The 20,235-nt window shown below is 43.5% G+C and overlaps 3 protein-coding genes across 5 annotated transcripts; all 3 read right to left on the bottom strand.

Annotated features, from left to right (window-relative positions):
• Positions 1-256: 256 nt before the first annotated feature.
• Positions 257-6,104, bottom strand: LOC130375015 (cathepsin B-like). Its single transcript, XM_056582005.1, has 10 exons — positions 5,986-6,104; positions 4,708-4,825; positions 4,498-4,583; positions 3,992-4,106; positions 3,577-3,692; positions 3,395-3,480; positions 2,990-3,130; positions 2,118-2,234; positions 1,759-1,887; positions 257-1,340 (listed from the first exon to the last, which is right to left on the bottom strand). The coding sequence occupies exons 2-10, from the start codon at positions 4,822-4,824 to the stop codon at positions 1,264-1,266; spliced, it is 984 nt and encodes a 327-aa protein (XP_056437980.1). The 5' UTR covers position 4,825; positions 5,986-6,104; the 3' UTR covers positions 257-1,263.
• A 420-nt stretch (positions 6,105-6,524) lies between these two features.
• Positions 6,525-11,394, bottom strand: LOC130375014 (cathepsin B-like). Its single transcript, XM_056582004.1, has 10 exons — positions 11,305-11,394; positions 10,061-10,178; positions 9,851-9,936; positions 9,342-9,456; positions 9,010-9,125; positions 8,828-8,913; positions 8,369-8,509; positions 7,849-7,965; positions 7,390-7,518; positions 6,525-6,862 (listed from the first exon to the last, which is right to left on the bottom strand). Exons 1-10 carry the CDS (start codon positions 11,313-11,315, stop codon positions 6,786-6,788), a joined length of 996 nt encoding a protein of 331 aa, XP_056437979.1. The 5' UTR covers positions 11,316-11,394; the 3' UTR covers positions 6,525-6,785.
• Positions 11,395-11,703: 309 nt separating this feature from the next.
• fdft1 (farnesyl-diphosphate farnesyltransferase 1) lies at positions 11,704-19,487 on the bottom strand. Of its 3 annotated transcripts, none has more exons than XM_056582001.1 (8): positions 19,246-19,487; positions 17,073-17,170; positions 16,442-16,625; positions 15,640-15,768; positions 15,181-15,372; positions 14,207-14,383; positions 13,594-13,746; positions 12,011-13,270 (listed from the first exon to the last, which is right to left on the bottom strand). In XM_056582001.1, the coding sequence occupies exons 1-8, from the start codon at positions 19,348-19,350 to the stop codon at positions 13,043-13,045; spliced, it is 1,266 nt and encodes a 421-aa protein (XP_056437976.1). In that variant the 5' UTR covers positions 19,351-19,487; the 3' UTR covers positions 12,011-13,042. The 3 variants fall into 3 exon arrangements, with proteins under 3 accessions (XP_056437974.1, XP_056437976.1, XP_056437977.1); XM_056582002.1 differs by lacking the exon at positions 19,246-19,487 and adding an exon at positions 17,287-17,376; XM_056581999.1 differs by lacking the exon at positions 19,246-19,487 and having other exon boundaries at positions 11,704-13,270; positions 17,073-17,627.
• Positions 19,488-20,235: the final 748 nt, after the last annotated feature.

The following is a 20,235-nucleotide window of genomic DNA, read 5'->3' as shown; positions in this document are numbered from 1 at the left end:
TTCAGCCAATTAATTAATACTATAGAATATACCATTGCTTATAATTGGGTGGGCAGGACAGCCTGCCTCCAAGTTACCCACCCAAGTTACCCATCCACAGTTACCCACCCAAGTTACCCATCCACAGTTACCCACCCAAGTTACCCACCCACAGTTACCCACCCAAGTTACCCATCCACAGTTACCCACCCAAGTTACCCATCCACAGTTACCCACCCAAGTTACCCACCCACAGTTTTTCATTTTTTTTACATAAATTCGATTTTTTTTGCCTTGCAATTTTACTACTTCTGTCTGAAATAAAATAGTATTTCCGCCAGCAGAATTGGATTTTCAATTCAGAGATACTGTGAACTTTCATCAAGTTCTCCTTTTAATTTGCATACTGACACAGGACTGGCTGGCTCCGCTTGGCAAAAAATAACATATTTGTGAATAAATTGTGATTTTTTTTTTTTTTTTTTTATGACAAAATTTTAGCCCCCTCTCAAATTTTGCTTTTGAAGCTTTCAGGGGGTCTCATTGGTAAATCAGGGGGATTCCAGCCTCCCCTGTATTTTGCACACTGCTTTTAATTAAGCCTTGGGTGATATCGAAGCGCAGTGTATACTGAATGCATGTTCATGATGATACACTTCTTATAGGGGGTAATGGCATGACACTGGCTTCCTCCATCTTCTGCGTTTTCCGACGGCGACAACCATAAACATATGAATAAACTATTCAATATTTATATTTATGAAGAAATAAGAATTGTTTTTAGGCGCGTTCACTCTCCTGGTCAGGCCTGCATTGACCTGCCATTGGGCCCTAGGCTGAGAGGTTTCGTAGGCCCCCTGAGGGATCTTATACAATGAAGATGTGTAAATATATTTTATCTTTGGTTGTACATTTGCTCTCAAAAGGATCAGTCCAATTAACTGTTTGGTGGAGAATCATCTGGGTTTTTCTTATTTTTGGGGATCTTTTGTCATCAAAGGTGTACTCCATTGGCTCAAGATTTGACCAATCACAGAGAGAAAGAGAGGAATGTATTGTAAATCTATTATTAATGTGTAATTTCAATGCAGTTCATGTCCTCAAAATCTAAACTTTGTTGAGTTAAGCATTATAAAAAATAATACATTATTCATCATTCTAATCTGATGGTTGATGGTTTGGCCATTTTATGACATGTTTAATTCACAACATCAACAAATCATAATTGGTTGTACTATAATTCGTTTTAAAAGCGGTCTGGAAGGTGTCTCATCATTTTGTGCACTAGATGAGTGGAGTTCCCGCCACGATCCCGGACTCGATGCCACACTCATTGTTCCCACGCTTTATCTTGAAAAAACCTATTTGGGGAGGGGAACGAGAAAAAACACAGGATATATAAGTAAAAATTGTAATAACATTATAATAACTCCATACCTAGTGCACAATACTGATTCATAGACAGTAAAAAACCCAGCCGTGAACGCTAACCAATAAAAACCATCAAACTCCATGAAAGAAAGAGCTTAGCATCGGTGTCTGAAGGTTCTACGTTGAAACCCCAGCTTTAATGATGTTTACGTAACCTCAAGAGGTTACGTAGGTGCCCTCACCCCTATAACTGCTCATGAACCAGAACTACTACTAAGTCAAGTAGCAAACCAAAAAACATTAGATTGTATCACCCTCATGTAAACTAAAGCAGTCAATAAACTACAACCATGGACATCAGACCACATTGCATCGACCAATCACGTCCATGTTTTCAGTGTAGCCTACCTTTGTCTCCCCAGTCGGCGTTCCAGGAGTTGGCCGCCAGCCAGTAGGGGGTCCCGTTCTCCTCCCCCCACCCCAGGATCTTAATGGCGTGGCCCCCCAGATACTCCCCTGAGACTCTCTGGTACACACCTGCAGGAAGATAAGAGCCTGAGTGTTAAGTGTGTGTTCTTTTTTCTTTATGTGTGCTTTTAATGCATGAGAATTTGAGTGTGATTTTACGGCTCATGTGTGTTGTTTGCATGGTTGTGTAATGCGTGTGCGTGTGGTGGCGTGCGTCTGTTTGTTTATGTGCAGTCTCAAGTTGTAATATGTGGATACAATTGAAATCCTAAATTATTATGAATAGAACAATTCCCTACCACTCTTGTACTGAATAAAATCTTCATAGACCAGGAAGGATGCCTCTACGGGTCCGTTCTGGTACAACTCGGCCATGATCTGCGCCGGATCAGGGGAGACGCTGTACGCTTTCTGACCTGCAGGGGACGACAGAGCACAACACAGATTCAGAGCAGAGTGATAATGCGACCAGATTGTGGCGAGCAGCATGGGAAGGATGAGACGGGAGCCCAGGTTTAAACGATTATGCAGTTCCGCGCCCCATACACCGCACTACTGCGGACTGCCTTTATTCATGACCGACATCATACATGGCAAACAGCGCACTCAACAAACGAACATGTCCTTCTCGTGACGGTGGCGGCAACGATACACATAACATGTTAACACTCAACAACACACAACTACACGCAACCAATTAACAACCCCATTAACCCCACTTAACCCAGCAACTACAATGACCCGAAAGTGTCCAAACCCCAAGGATAAATGGACCCCCAGAATCCCTTGTGGATCTTAACAATGTCTACACCTGCGGTCACTACAATATATTATTATGGATTTTCTATTTAAATCAAAGGAAAAGCGCAAAAATATATAGTGTAATTTATATGTCACATCATCATGTCACACAATTGTGTATCATGATGATGACGATGGTGAATTGTGATTCATCATTGAATTGAATTCAATACTGATTTGTATGAAATGCTCAGTGTATATTTTATTCGCAGTTCTGAAATTACACCCTCTAAAGTTCCCGTCCACAATGGTAATAAGTTATCCAGATAGTTCATTCAGCAGCAGGTAGGTTCCCGCGGGCTGAGTATATTGGAGATCGAACCCAGCCTCTTTCATTAGTAGTTGAGTATAGTTAAGGACTCAGTGTTACCCATGTGTTTGTCTTTCTCGTAGGGGACCGGGTATCCATCGATGCACTGCATGGTACACTTGGGGGTGGGGCCCATAGCGCAGGGGGGGCGGGACCCGTTCACATGGTGCTCACAAGGACCGATGGTATAGGGAACACAGCCTGTCAATCATACACATCAAAAATACATTACATACAGAACTAAACGGCTAAGGCACCAATGTACTAACTAATAATCCATAAAATAGATAACGTATAAGCATGTCCACGCACACGCACACACATACACACACACACACAAATATGATGCTTTATGTCTAGTGAACATCACTGTGAGTCCAAAGATTTACCTTCTTGGGATAATAAAAGAAAAAAAAGAAATAGATAGCAAAGACAAAAGAAGAAAGTGCTTTCCGTCGTACTCACCTACTTTAGAGTTGTACGAACCCCCAGTCACAATACCGTCGCTAGTCCAGTAATCCCAGGCTAATGCCGGAAAGCCCCCATTACACCTAACAACACATATACGTTACGGCCCTTCAATGTACCCATACACAACAGACGTGTATCCCTACACAACAACACACAGAAAGCACTGGTAGGCTCACCCCATGCCACACTCATTGCAGCAGGTCAGCAGATCTTCAGCAGAGATCTCCACTGACACCTTCCCTTTGGTCACGATGCATAACCTGTCAGACATGGCCTCCACTGCCCCAAAGGCCTATGGGTAACAGAACACCAAACACAGAATGCCAGAGGTCAGGTGCGGAGAATGTTCTAGTTTTTTTTGGTTTTACTTCATAAAAATGCACTTCCTTAATCACTCAGTGGCCACTTCCTAATATTTTATTCTGATCCTTTCTATATTGGTGTGTTTGGTTTGAGGTCAGGTGTGTGTGTGTGTGTGCGTGTGTGGTGTGTGTGTGTGTGTGTGTGTGTGTGTGTGTGTGTGCGTGTGTGTGTGTGTGTGTGTGTGTGTGTGTGTGTGTGTCTGTGTGTGTGTGTGTGTGTGTGTGTTACCCAGCAGGAGCCACAGCATCCCTGGTCTCTGATCTGTTGGATGGTGGGGCAGTCGGGCCACTGCTCGCGAGAGTCGAAGCTGATGGGCAGCCCCAGAGCCTCAACAGAGTGCATCCTGGGAAATTGCACCAGAAATGATGGCGTCAAAAACAAATGCAAACATTTATTTCAACTTTGTTGAAATATAGCTGCGGTGATGCAGTGAAATCAGGTGCAGTGATTGGACAATAAATGTGGGCAGAAGTGAAAGACAAATTATCTCGAAATGTAGATATATTTTTACCCATTGTAAACCGATTCCGCAGTGGCTGTAGGGTTCCACATGTTGTGTATTTACACCTTCTATATATTTTATCCAGCAATGGAATAACATATTTTATCAAACTATTAATTTCATGGAAATTGTGATACTGGGACCGACTGAGTTTAATATAAATCTCTTTAGTCTCTTCATAAACAGAGACAAACAGCACGGCCTACCCTCAAATATATAAACCAAGACTTACACCTCCGGCAGCCTGGGCCCACCGAGCAGCGTCCCGCACAGACTCTTCACGTAGCTCATGTCCACATTGTGGAAATTCTGCCCAGCCTATAACGTTGGAGTGAGAGGAAAATGCATCAAAAACGGTAGACGGGTTCATTTTTGGTTAAACTTGAAGTTATTTATTTGACACGCGTGTCACGATGAGATCAAACGTCCTAACGCCTCCCACCTTCCAGGTGGTGTTCGATTCGTTGACGACGTCAATCATCTGCAAGGAGAGGAGGGGGAGGCGGGGCTTAGCCCAGGTGACGGACAGGGCCGAGAAGAGGAGGCTTACCCAATGCATCCTTGGAAAGAGTGTTTAGAGTCAGCATACTTTTAAAATCCATTATTGAACACGAGATTATAGTTTACGCTTCCATCACAGCTTTCTTTCAGACACTGTATCAGACTGGTTGCTAAGGACAGGAAATAAATATCACGCCTTACCCCCGACACAACATCTTTAGGCCCTTAACACGTCAGTAAACCAACACTTGCAGACTGTGTTCTGTATTAAAGTGCCTCGCCCCCTCTCTCTATCTCGGTCACACAGAGCCTCCGTTCCCCAGTCCATTGTGTTGTGAAATAATTCATAGTGCGATTACTCATAATAAATCATGGTGCAATTATTCAGTGTGCATATTTACATTTACAGTGTATATATTTTTTTTTACAAAATGTGTAGTTCATGCATCTTTTTTAATTCAGAGCTTGAGATTCAAAGACACGCACACAAATATACAGTACAGAATATACATACCTGTGCTGTTATGTACCTGTGAAAATGTTTTGGGCTTTTTTTAATCTGCGCTTTTGTTGAACTTCTGATGCAAATCTGTCAGCTTTCGCGTTTGTTCTGTTTCAGAGCTGCCACTTAAATGATCAGGTAGGCCTACAATTATATTTGCTTAAAACCTTTGTTTTCTGCAATCGTGATGAAGTGGTGTTTTAAAGGATATGAGTAAAAGTGTGAGGATATGAAAGAAAGTACAAGAAAAGTTCCTCTTTGGTTACAGAAATAGCGGTTTAGTAAGCAGGTCAAAACCTGCTTTAAAGATATGAACGCCATTACAGGAACCAAGATAAGATAATATTTATTCTAAACATTTAACAATTACATTTAGATTTCATATCTGACCATATGTCTCCTCTCATTTTAAAATTTCTCATTTATAGTATTTGTAGCATTTAATACTTTTAAATAACATATTTTTTCACGCTCACTTTTTAACATGAAATAACCTCATGTAGTACAGTAGTTTGCACGTTATGCTTAAGAAGTTATATTTTCAATATACCGATGCACTGTTTCAATGAAAGATAACATAAGGTTTCACATAAAACTGTATGATAGGACTTTTAAGAAGGCGTAATATTTGGCAAAACTAAAAAACAACATCTCAAAATCCAATCCAATGTCTTATACAGTATAATCCCCACAGAACAGACTATTCAGTTCACTCACCTGTGATTCTTTTAGAAGCAGCTCTGGAGTGCAACTGTGCTACTGATCTCTGAAAACTACTGAAGAGCCTACTGGGAAATGCTTTTAACCAGCCCCAAGTTCAGAAATCACATGATATCACCATAGCTCACAACCGTAACCTCCATCTCACATGACAGGCCAATTCCTCTTTTACGCTTTGCATATATAATTAATAAACAAATAACACATTAAGGGCAGTTATATCGAGGGCGGGGGGGGGTCCTTCGAAAAACCCTTTGAGACTGGGATTGACAGCCTGTTTAAAGATGTCCCAAAGATGACCCCATTTCAATCATTGATTTTTAAGTTATTATTAACATAATTATTCTTAGCATGATTCTAACAAAACAAGGACATCACTTGCTTAGAAGAACCATCTCATCTTATCGTGGTTGTACATTTGCTCTCAGAAGGATCATTCAAATTAACTGTTTGGTGGAGAATCATCTGGGTTTTTGTTATTTTCTGGTGATCTTTTGTCATCGAAGGTGTGCTCCATTTGCTCATTTGATCAATGACAGAGAGGAAGAGAGGAATGTATTGTAAATCTTTATCAAAAATGTGTGATTTCAATTAAATTCATGTCCTCAAAATCTCAACTTTTTTCAGTTATGCATAATTAAAAATAATATATTATTCATCATTCTAATCTGATGGTTGATGGTCTGGCGATTTCATGACATGTTTAATTCACAAGGTCAACAGATCTTAAATGGTTGCACTATAATTCATTTTTTCAAAGTAAAAGCGGTGTGGAAGGTGTCTCATCATCTTGTGCTCTAGATCAGTGGAGTTCCCGCCACGATCCCAGACTCGATGCCACACTCATCGTTCCCACGCTTGATCTTGAAAAACCCTATTGGGGGGGAAGCGAAAGAACACAGGTTATGCAAGTTAAAAGTTTAATACAATTATAATAACTCACCAAAAGGGTTGTGGTGAGTGCATAGTACTGATTCATCGAGAGTAAAAAAACAAACGGTGATTCCCATTATCCAATAGGCCTACGTTAAATAACACTCTTGGCTTGATAGTCTGGTTGCATGTATTTCCCTCCCAGTGAGAAGGTTCTAGGTTCAACGCCCAGCCTTTAAATATTGTGTAGGCCTACGTAAGCCCTTGAGCGAGGTACCCTGACCCCTAACTGCTAATTTACCTGCACTATCAGACGGGTAACATTTTTCCCATGGTATATGGTAAATGTCAACTTTCAAACCATAAACACACCAAAAATACTCATAAGACAAGTAGCAAACCAAAAACCACTTAATATGTAGTCATTGCGTTGTATCACCCTCATGTAAACTAAAGCAGTCAATAAACTACAACCATGGACATCACACCACATTGCATCGACCAATCACGTCCATGTTTTCAGTGTACCTTTGTCTCCCCAGTCGGCGTTCCAGGAGTTGGCCGCCAGCCAGTAGGGGGTCCCGTTCTCCTCCCCCCAGCCCAGGATCTTAATGGCGTGGCCCCCGAGATACTCCCCTGAGACTCTCTGGTACACACCTGCAGGAAGATAAGAGCCTGAGTGTTAAGTGTGTGTTCTTTTTTTTTTTATATGTGTTTAATGCATGAGAATTTGAGTGTGATTTTACGGCACATGGGTGTTGTTTGCATGGTTGCATAATGCGTGTGCGTGTGCGTGTGTGTGTGTGTGTGTGTGTGTGTGTGTGTGGGGGGGGGGGGGGGGGTGCGTGCGTGTGCGTGTGCGTGCGCGTGTGTGTGCACGCCCGGTACGGGTCAGTTTGTTTGTTTATTTGCAGGTCTCAAGTCGGTAAATATGTGGATAAATAGAAATCCGTGATTAATATATATATATATATAACAATTCCCTACCACTCTTGTACAGTAGAAAATCTTCATAGACCTCGAAGGCTGCCTCCACCGGTCCGTTCTGGTACAACTCGGCCATGATCTGCTCCGGTTTAGAGGAGACGCTGTACGCTTTCTGACCTACAGGGGGCGACAAAGCACAACACAGATTCAGGGCAGAGTGATAATGCAACCATACATTATGATGGATTTTCTAGTTAAATCAAATGTAAAGCGCTTAAATACATAGAGCGTTATTTATACATCATGTCAGACAATTGTGTATTTTGATGATGTCAATGGTGAATTGTGATTCATCATTGAATTGAATTCAATACTGATTTGTATGAAATGCTCACAGTGTATATTTCATTCACAGTTCTGAAAGAACACCCTCTAAACTAAAGTTCCCGTCCACAATGGTTATAAGTTATTCAGATAATTCATTCAGCAGCAGCAGGTAGGAGGTTCCCGCGGAGTATACTGGAGATCGAACCCAGCCTCTTTCATTAGTAGTTGAGTATAGTTCAGGACTCGGTGTTACCCATGTGTTTGTCTTTCTCGTAGGGGACCAGGTATCCATCGATGCACTGCCTGGTACACATGGGGGTGGGGCCCATAGTGCAGGGGGGGCGGGACCCGTTCACATGGTGCTCACAAGGAGCGATGGTATAGGGCTCACAGCCTGTCAATCATACACATGGAACTAAATGGTTAACGCAGCAATTTGCACACATACAGTATGTGTAAACACATAAATCAGAAAATAGATAACATGGAGGCATGTCCACACGCACACACACACACACACACACACACACACACACACACACACACACACACACACACACACACACACACACACACACACACACACACACACACACACACTTTGCCTAGTAAACATCACTGTGAGTCCAAAGACTTAATTTCTCAGGACAATAAAACAAAACAAAACAACAATTGTAAAGACGAAATATAAAGTTCTTTCCGTCGTCCTCACCTACTTTAGAGTCGTACAAACCCCCAGACACGATACCGTTGTTAGTCCAATAGCTCCAGGCTGACGCCGGCCAACCCCCATCACACCTAACAACACATATACGTTACGGCCCTTCAATGTACCCATACACAACATACGTGTATCCCTACACAACAACACACAGAAAGCACTTGTAGGCTCACCCAAAGCCACACTCATTGCAGCAGGTCACCAGATCTTCAGCAGAGATCTCCACTGACACCTTCCCTTTGCTCACGATACATAACCTGTCAGACATGGCCTCCACTGCCCCAAAGGCCTATGGGTAACAGAACACCAAACACAGAATCTGTCAGATGTCAGGTGCGGAGCTAGTTATGGTTATACTTCATCACAATGCACTTCCTCAATCAGTGGCCACTTCCTAATATGTAATTCTGTAACGTTCTATATTGGTGTGTTTGGTTTGAGGTCAGGTGTGTGTGTGTGTGCGTGTGCGTGTGCGTGTGTGTGTGTGTGTGTGTGTGTGTGTTACCCAGCAGGAGCCACACCCTCCCTGGTCTCTGATCTGTTGGATGGTGGGGCAGTCGGGCCACTGCTCGCGAGAGTCGAAGCTGACGGGCAGCCCCAGACCCTCAACAGAGTGCATCCTGGGAAATTTTCACCAGAAATGATTTCGTCGGGAACAAATGCAAAAATTGATTTCAACTTTGTTGAAATATAGCTGCAGTGATGCAGTGAAATCAGGTGCAGTGATTGGACAATAAATGTGAGGGCAGAAGTGAAAGACAAATTATCTCGAAATGTAGATATATTTTTACCCATTGTAAACCGATTCCGCAGTGGCTGTAGGGTTCCACATGTTGTGTATTTACACCTTCTATATATTTTATCCAGCAATGGAATAACATATTTTATCAAACTATTAATTTCATGGAAATTGTGATACTGGGACCGACTGAGTTTAATATAAATCTCTTTAGTCTCTTCATAAACAGAGACAAACAGCACGGCCTACCCTCGAATATATAAACCAAGACTTACACCTCCGGCAGCCTGGGCCCATCGAGCAGCGTCCCGCACAGACTCTTCACGTAGCTCATGTCCACATTGTGGAAATTCTGCCCAGCCTATAACGTTGGAGTGAGAGGAAAATGCATCAAAAACAGTAGACGGGTTCATTTTTGGTTAAACTTGAAGTTATTTATTTGACACGCGTGTCACGATGAGATCAAACGTCCTAACGCCTCCCACCTTCCAGGTTGTGTTCGATTCGTTGACGACGTCAATCATCTGCAAGGAGAGGAGGGGGAGGCGGGGCTTAGCCCAGGTGACGGACAGGGCCGAGAAGAGGAGGCTTACCCAATGCATCCTTGGAAAGAGTGTTTAGAGTCAGCATACTTTTAAAATCCATTATTGAACACGAGATTATAGTTTACGCTTCCATCACAGCTTTCTTTCAGACACTGTATCAGACTGGTTGCTAAGGACAGGAAATAAATATCACGCCTTACCCCCAACACACCCTCTTTAGGCCCTTAACACGTCAGTAAAGCAACACTTGCAGACTGTGTTCTGTATTAAAGTGCCTCGCCCCCTCTCTCTATCTCGGTCACACAGAGCCTTCGTTCCCCAGTCCATTGTGTTGTGCAATAATTCATAATAATTCAGTGCGATTACTCATAATAAATCATGGTGCAATTATTCAGTGTGCATATTTACATTTACAGTGTATATTTTTATTTTTACAAAATGTGTAGTTCATGCATCTTTTTTAATTCAGAGCTTGAGATTCAAAGATACGCACACAAATATACAGTAGCCTACAGAATATGTACCTGTGAAAATGTCAATATAATCGTTTATCAGAGGTTCTGGGCATTTTTTAATCTGCGCTTTTGTTGAACTTCTGATGCAATTCTGTCAGCTTTCGCGTTTGTTCTGTTTCAGAGCTGCCACTTAAATGATCAGGTAGGCCTACAATTATATTAGCTTAAAACCTTTGTTTTCTGCAATCGTGATAAAGTGGTGTTTTAAAGGATATGAGCGAAAATATGAGGATATGAAAGAAAGAAAAGTTCCTCTTTCTCAGGTTACAGAAATAGCGGTTTAGAAAGTAGGCCAACACCTGCTTTGAAGACATGAACGCCATTACAGGAACCACGATAAGATAATATTTATTCTAAACAATTAACAATTACATTTGGATTTCATATCTGATCATGTCTCCTCTCATTTAAAAATTTCTCATTTGTAGCATTTAATACTTTTTGATATTAACATATTTGTTCACGCTCACTTTTTAACATGAAATTACCTCATGTAGTACAGTAAAAGAGTTTGCACGTTATGCTTAGGAAGTTAGGTAAGGTTTCACATAAAACCTTATGATAGGACTTTTAAGAAGGCGTAATAAACAAAAACTAAAAAACAATTTATCAAAATCCAATCCGATGTTTTATATAATCCCCACAGAACAGACTTTTCAGTTCGCTTACCTGTGTATCATTTAGAAGCAGCTCTGGAGTGCAACCGTGTTACTGATCTCTGAAAACTGGGAAATGCTTTTAACCAGCCCCAAGTTCAGAAATCACATGATGTCACCATAGCTCACAACCATGACCTCCATCTCACATGACAGGCCAATTCCTATTTTACGCTTTGCATATATAATGAATAAACAAACAACACACTAAGGGCAGTTATATCGAAAAAGGGAAATTATACTTGAATGAGTATCATTGATTTGAATGTCTTAATGCTTAAGCTCAGAATATACTTTATGGGCACAGAATATACTTTATGACCTAGACATGGCATTTACGGCCCCAACTGTAGGCTTACATACACATCAAAGGAAGTCGGATCCAATGACACTTTGACACCGGCAGTAAAACTAAACATTTCCTTTTATTTCAAAAAGTGAAGGATAGAGGTCATCTGTGTGAAACAAGTCCATCTACCAATAGAATAGTCACATTACATAGCAATGTTAATAGTCGTTGTTCTTTGGATCCGTATAAGGTTTTTTCCGCGCTAGCCATTCTACTCACCAAAGCTTGTTTAAGGACACTTAATGCCATCAGTCTCATTCTGCATCTCTTTCTCAGTTCGGTTCTTCCCACCGGTTTCTTGTAAGGGGATTCGGGGTGAGGTGCGCGGGCCGGGGGGGGGGGGGGGGTTGGGTCCTGTGAAAAACCCTTTGAGACTGGGATTGAGATTAAGGGCATGTTAAACCTAATTCATAGGTTTTATGCGTACCTCAAGGTACTACGCCAACGTTTCTCTTCGTCTCCACACGTTACTGCTAACATGTCTATCAGCAGCTTTATATTGTGATTGGTTCCATGGACCATGAGGCAAACCTTCTAACCAGCGTCGCAGGGCCGTCTGATGATTTAAAAGAAAAACCTTTGGGGTATCTGTTCTATTACTATTCTGCACTGGGTATAATAAGATAGATTTCCGCAGTCATTTCTTGGCTCCTAACAAGTTATTGCTTTTTCTTCGCATATAATTCATAATGTTTAGAGACTCACTCACACACAGCCGTAAGATAACCTTATTAACGTTCGTCTGCCAAGAAATTACTTTTTTCGTCCATCACTACATTCTTACCGTTCCACAAGTGAGATTTGCATCTAAAAATGTATCTTCTCAAAATCAAAAAAGGACTTTTAAGGTCGTATCACATAAATCAGTGTCAGTCAATCCTCAAAATATACAAACTAGACCTGAATCTTGTAGTCAGCCCAGAATGCATGTCAACTATTTAAGGTCAAAACAATAATAAAACCTTACAATGCATATTTCTCTACATGTGAAATCACCATTAACCTTTTTTTTATATTTTCTTTTACACAATTAAGATGACACAAAAAACATTAAACCACAAAAGACGTACCATATTGCAAATAGCAAACACAAAACAAATGATAAATCAACAAAAACTCGAACCGCGGATCCATCAAGCTATCCACAGCAGCCTGCAGAGAGCAGTCTCCCCCTCTTCCTCATCGTTTTTGGTTCAAAGAACTCCGTCCCAGAGACGAAACCCCCAAGATCAGCACTCCACTCCATCTCCGAGGACCACCAAGGACTAAGGAAGAGCGAGAGGAACCCAGAAGAGAACGTGAAATCCAGCCGAGCGAGGACCCTGGTTCCTGGAGAACCAGAGTTCCTGGAGAACCAGAGGAGGGGACTTGGTGTGTAGCACTGGAGGGGGTTCGGTGGAGGCTAGTGTCCCTGCATGTCCCTGCCGTCTTGCGCCTGGGCCACGGTCGTGCTGAGGTACTGCCAGCTGAACGCCGCCAGCAGCATGGCGGCGGACAGGTACATGGGCGACAGGTGGGAGCTTTTAGACTGCAGCGCGGGCTGCAGGGGGGCGGACTTCTCGGCGATCACGCCCAGGATGTGCAACGTCTCGGCCCGCGACGGGTCCGTCAGGGAGACCTTCTGTCGCAACTGTTGGGGGGCGGGGGGGGGGGGGGTGGGGACAAACGGACACAGAACGAAAGATGAGACACATGCATAGAAACAACACACACACACACACACACACACACACACACACACACACACACACACACACACACACACACACACACACACACACACACACACACACACACACACACACACACACACACACACACACACACACACACACACACACACCCTGGGAGGGCCAGGGAGAGCGAGAGAGAGGAGCAAATCTTCGACCAATCAGGACTGACTTTAGAGCATAAGAGGAAGTGAACATGGACATTGTGCGGTTTGCTCCCTACCTCGCCGCTGTACTGGGTGATGATGGTGCGCACGGCCTCCATGTTGTTGGCGTCCATCATGAGCGTGACCGCCTGGCCCTTGCGAATCTTCACCACGCCGCGGAACACCATGGGGTTGTTGTAGCACGCCGTCAGTGTCGCCAGGGCCATCACCTGGACAGGAGCGGGATGACACGCACACAGTGTTACAACAAAGGCGTTAAAGAAATGTATGAATGAATGTACAAACATGAAATGGTCATGGAGATCTCTAATTGAATAACTAAACCAACAGCTAAAATGTTCAAAGACAAGATATGATCTTTCACACAAAACATTCAATTCTACCTCTAAACTACAAAGTACAACATTTATATATTTTTTCATTAATCCATCCACAGAAACTAAAAAAACTGCATATTTATACAGTCAGGGGACGACTATCCTTATGGTTAGGATTCTCAACTCCCAGTCAAAGGGTTCCTGGTTCTCCACCCAGTCTCTCCCCCCACCCTCATCAACGACTCACCCCCTAGCCTCCCTCACACAACAGAATTCCCCGTAGGATGAGATCCCCCATTGTATCAGAGCTGAACCCCTAAATAGCAGCCTCCGCGACCTCCCTCCTGCCTACCTGTGGAATGGCGCAGAAGTTGAAGATGCTCTGGTTGCGCAGGCGGGCCAGGTAGGTGAGCACGTCGGGAACGTGCCTCAGAGCGTCCGTCACCAGCAGGTTGAGGCAGGACAGCGCCGACTCCAGCTTCTCCGGCTGGGCCAGGTCCTCCAGACGGTCCGAGAACTGGACCCACGCCTGGGGGGGGGGGGGGGGGGGGGGGGTGGGGGGGGGGGGCATAAGGGGAGAGCGAGGGGTTATTTATCAGATGGAGAACACGTATGACCCGAGTGCTTGTATACTTAAGAACATTTATGACGATCGCATGTGGTTTATTTTCATATGATTAAGAGACATTTTAAAATTGGCCTATCACAGAATGTAAACTGTAGGCATGGGACTAAGTTTTGTGTTAAATGTAAGATTCCGTTTGCGATTTAACTTGCTTCAGCCTCAGATTTTCTTTGATTACTTTATTTTATTCTATTAACTTCTATTATCCTATCGTACAAGTACACTTGAGTAGAATTCTTATGTTTGATTCCTCAACAGTCACATAGCAGAAATAATACAAGATGACGATAAAAAAGTCAATAAGTAAGTACAAACTAAAACCGTTTCAATGCAAAATGCAAATTATGCGTGAATCCTATCAAGGTAAACATTCGAGAACTGTGTTCCGTTTAACACAGTTGTGCGAGGAAGATGAATTAGTTTAGCATGGAATTTAAGATTCCAGTAACCATCTTGACTTTAAAAGTTCTGTTTATTTTATTACATCTTATCATCTAAGTACACAAGAGTCAAATTATTTGGCTTGTTTCCTCAACAGTCACGCAGCAGCAACAATACAAGACGACAATAAAAAAAATAAATGAAAATGTTTCAATGCGAGTGAGTTGTTGTGCGTAAATCCCATCACGGTAAACATTGTTTGAGCGAACGTGGATCAGTCGGTCACAGTGGTTGTGCGGAGGCCGAACGTGCGACCCTACCTCCTGGGGCCAGAAGGCGCGGCCCTGCTGCGTGTCCTCCAGGTAGTCCCGGATGATGTTGGTCTTCTGGAGGAACAGGCCCATGGAGTTGGCCAGCTCCGTGTCCTGGCCCACCTCGGGGTCCGCCAGCTGGGACGCCGAGAACAGCTGGGAGAGCCCGATGCCCACCAGGCCGGCCACGTAGTGACAGTACTGCAGGGGTTGGGGGGGGGGCACACAAACACACACACACACACACACACACACACACACACACACACACACACACACACACACACACACACACACACACACACACACACACACACACACACACACACACACACACACACACACACACACACACAGGTTTAGCATGGAGGTCAGAGCAGTAAGGCCTTCCTAAATATTTGATTCCTTCCTTCCTTCGATTTCCTTTTCCCGTCGAACACTGAAGAGGAAGCGTATGAGAACACCCACCAGGTCCCATTCCTTCATGGAGCCCACTTTCTTCTCCAGGAACTCGGCCATGCCCATCCCCATACGGTGACAGATGTCAGAGATGACCTCGCGGTACTGCTGGCCCAGCTTACGGAACTCCAGGGAAATCTGGACCAACGGAATCAACCAAATTACGTTAAAAAAATATGAATAAACAAAAGTCACACTATTAAATGGATCACACTTATATATATATATATATATATACTACCCTGGTAATATACCTGGCGCCTGGGTTGCTGCTACAATCCGTGGCACTTAAGAATAGTACCTAGCATTAGGTAGCCTCTTATCCTAGCTATCTTTGTTGTGCACAGGGAATGGGTTAACAATTCCCTGAACAATTCTAAGTGCTTGGCACTTGTTTCTATGAAAATCCTTACTGTACTGACAGCAATATATTGTTGTTTTTCTTTCTTCCGTCAAATGTACGACGCCTTGGATAAAAGCGTTTGCTAAATGCCCTTGATGTAAATATACTAACCTGGTTCATGAAAGCAGCAGTCCCACAAATAGTGTCATGATCGACGCCTGTGAGGGTGCTACAAACAGGCACTTAAAAACAGTACCTAGCTAGTGCTTGGCATTTGTTTCTATGAACATCCATCCACACTGTACCGACAGCGGTATATGGTTGTTTCTCTTTCTTCTGACAAATGTACTTGTTGTACTTAATTAAAAAAAAAAAAAAAAAAAGCCCTTAATGTACCTGTAGATCCTACAAGTACGCGTCTGTCAAAACGTTCTATCGGACAGAGCAGAATAGGCGGGTGCCACTGACCGTGGGGAAGTCCTCCAGGACCTGGCGGTCTTTCTCCTGGCTCTCGGTGAAGCACCAGTCGGCCTGGTAGAGGAAGGTGTGGAAGTCGTTGAGCATGGGCACCTTGGTCGCCAGGGGGATGGTCATGTCGTCCTCCACCGTGTCCAGGGACCTCAACACCAGGTAGAAGATGCAGACCGCATGTCTGCGGGGGTCCCAAGGGGAGGGGGGGCGTCATTTGTTGATCGAATATTTGTTATTTTTTCATCTTTAAGGGACTCTGATTGATTAGGAAACAATCTAATATATATATAATATGATGCTATTGATTGTGGTTTGATTTATGTCATGTAAAATGGGCAGGGACTTTGTGAAGGGATTTAAGATTTAACTGTCAGCTGTGTGTCAATTTTAAACAATGTTTAAAACTTTTAGTGGGCGAGTTTGCCATTGCAACTATTGCACAACAACTCTTTTTTTGAAGGTAGGCCAGTTTCATGCCAAGATTATGTCTTCGTCGAGTACTTTCCCGTGTGGGCCTGTTTGTTTACAAAATAGGCTACATCAAATCATGCCAAGGAGCCCCGCCCGCCCCTCACAAAAAAAGACGTAGTGCATGCGTGTGTGAGTACATGTTTAGTCAAAACCTTACCGTAGGTCCCCGTCCAGCGACTCGATCACAGCTGCAAAACTTCGACTCGTTTGGTTCAAGTACGTGTAGCAAGTGCGCAGGCTTTCGCTCATGGACTCCTGGCAGGAGAAACACAGAAACACGGGGTTGCTGCGATAGGAGCTGGTCGTTCTGAGCGCGTTGGGAAGCGCTGCTCGACAGCAGCTGTCCTGCAGCCTTCTCTCCCCCAACCTACCGCCAACCAGGAGAGACCGAGGGCTGGAGGCAGTGGTGCTGCGAGGCGTGATCAGCAACGAGCGTTTAAATATCAACAGAGAGATGGGACACTTGCAGCAAGCGCCCGCCATATGGTCGGGAAAAGTGCGTCGTAACGCAAGGCAAGGCCGTGTCGTCGTGACTAGAGAGCATTACTGCCGTATCCATGCCATGTAGTGTTATGTGAGGTGACACGCTGGGTAGAGGGCAAGCGAGTCGAAGCCGAGGTGAAACACTTGAGCGTCATGGATCCATAAATAGTAACACAACACGGGGCGTGGTTACGCTTCAAAGTGACCGCGACCTATCCACATGCACAGTGGCGGCTGGCGATCAAATATGTTGGTGGGGCACAGTAATAGACAGGGGGTCTGGGGTTCCCCCCCCCCCCCCACACATTTTTTTTTAATTTAATAGATTTGATTTCCTGTATTCTGGTGCATTTTGGGGATGGCCACTCCCTATTTACCTACTTTTCATTCAGATTCATAGCCTACATCCTGACTTGCAGGGCCTGGACAAGCTTACACGGCATTGTTCATGGCCATTCCACCAGCCATTGCTATTCGACCCATTGTTGTTATTGAGACAAATCATGATCACTGTCCTAGCGTCCATTTTTTGTGAGTCTCAATGTCTACTTCAAATGCAGTTAGAAATATGGGACAGTTGCTTCATTTTATATGCTACAGGCCGAAAGACGATCGATTTCGTAATGATAATAGTTTATTAATAGTTGGCAGATATATTCAAGTGAATATTTCACGGAGGGGCGGCGCCCTAGCGCCCCCTATTGACCCACCGCCACTGCACATGCATATACATCTGTTGGAGAGGCAGCGGGCTACTGCGCACAACTTTGAAAAACTGATCCACTTCTCGAGAAAAAGTGTTTCCCTTGGTAGGATTTATTTACGCATGCTATTTCTCTTGCAACGAAACGAGTTACTATTGAAACTGGATTTTTAAATACCATGAGAAACTTCGAGGCCAAATTTAAAACTGATTTATTACATGAACATGCGATTCAAATATGCATATTCATGAGTATCTACAAGTATACGCCGTGAACGACCTCATGCCATCTAGCGGCAGACACAGGGAGGGACAGGTGATGCTTTTATGTCATGGAAACCTGAAAAGCCTTTCTATACCCCTAAACCAATGTTTAATGTCCTATGTCATGTTTTCTATGTCCCTCTGTTCTTGACATTACTGCGTAAGCGTCTACCTGCGACGTGTGAAACAACATATACAATATCCTAGAAAGAAAGGTGGTCTCAATGACAGTACCCTACACGTATAGGCTGACGTTAATCAAAACATGACGTTAAAGTAAGCAGCCTAATCGTTCAACGACACCGTTGAGCTTCACGCAGTACTAACACGATCATGCCAGGTATGTAGGAGACCGCAGATTAACCGTGAAACATGCGCAGAGCATCTCTATCTCTGAACTCTGAAAGCCTATTATGCAACGCAAATTAGAGACGTCCAATCTAATGGGCTCTCCCAGCTAGGTAAGCCATCTACCGGTAGACAGACAATTAGAAAAACGCCATCTAGGAACGCATTCGAGTCTTGACAACACATTTTCACATGACACATGCAGGTCGATTTAAATGAGCACTAGGTGCTGTAGTTACGTGACTATCAGTAGCCTATCAATACTACTTGAACAACAACATAATACTTTATAACAACATAGCATGATCCGTCCTATAGCATGTGGTGCTCTCTTCATAGTAGATAATTTGCATTGGTCCCTGATCATTGGCGTTGTCAACTGTTGTAAACGAATGATCTGCTACCTGATCTCCGCTGCAAGAGAAGCACACAACCATATAGCCTGCTATGTTATTCTATACGAGGGATTTATAGGCCTGTTTATGAAACAAAGCGAGTACATGGAAAACCGATTGCACAGGTAGGTACTCACATAGTCCAACTTGACCATCACGGCTCTACATCCACCCATCTTAAACTTGAGAAGATTAAGGATCTCTTCTGGGTGCCCCAGTGACTTCACGATGTCGTTGAGCATTTCTAAAAGCGTTTCGTACTTTCGTCTTCTGTACTTTACAATGGATAGTTACAATGGATAGTTACAACGTTGTAACGTATGGTCCGTCCAATTGGTGCGTCTGGGAGATGTAGAAGTACATGCAATCTTTGCATGCCGCATCCCATTCAGTCACAATTGTGGCCAGATCGAATGATGGGCGGCATTGGCTGGCGAGTCATGGGCTTAGTCCTTAGCAACCAATAGAAGTTGAGAGCGCCTGGTGTGATGCCCCGCCCCGAGCGACTCTCAGCCAATAGGGAGGTGGTGGGAGGGAATAGAAAACGCGACGTTAAATAATAGACAAATTGTACTGTAAAACAAGAAAACACAAATAGAATAGAAACATTTTATGATGTATGTGATGCTTGATGAAAAGTCATTTAAAATAAAGTGAATGTATTTTATTTCGTGGCCGCATTTTGGATTTGTTTGGTTGAGCGATGGGGGAGAGACGGAGATAATCTGGCCATGACGTCACGGGTGTGGTGAAAGAGGAGATCCAGGCCCCAGGTCGGCTGGAGAGAGGCCATTCTAGCCGTCCGACAGCCCCCTATCTTGCCGTCGATATTCTGTCATCATATAATGTGGATAGTTATGTCACAGCCTATTATAATGTCGTATAGGAACTGTATTCAGGAATGATGAGCATAGGCCTAATATAGTCTGCCCTGTTGGAAGTCGTAGCATACAAATTGGTCGATGTTATTTTTTGTAAAAAAAGTAAGCATGCACTAGTAATTCATAAAGTGTCAGCTTTTTCTTATGAATCTGTGAAGTTGGCAGCTCAGTGCAAAATGAGTGTGATGACAGAGGCGTCCTCACAGGACCACTCAGGTGTCACTCATAACACTAATAATGGCTGTT

This window comes from Gadus chalcogrammus, chromosome 21 (assembly GCF_026213295.1).
Source record: "Gadus chalcogrammus isolate NIFS_2021 chromosome 21, NIFS_Gcha_1.0, whole genome shotgun sequence".
Lineage (NCBI taxonomy): Eukaryota > Metazoa > Chordata > Actinopteri > Gadiformes > Gadidae > Gadus > Gadus chalcogrammus.
Note: the sequence above shows the minus strand (reverse complement) of the source record. Positions and strands in the feature narration are given on the sequence as shown.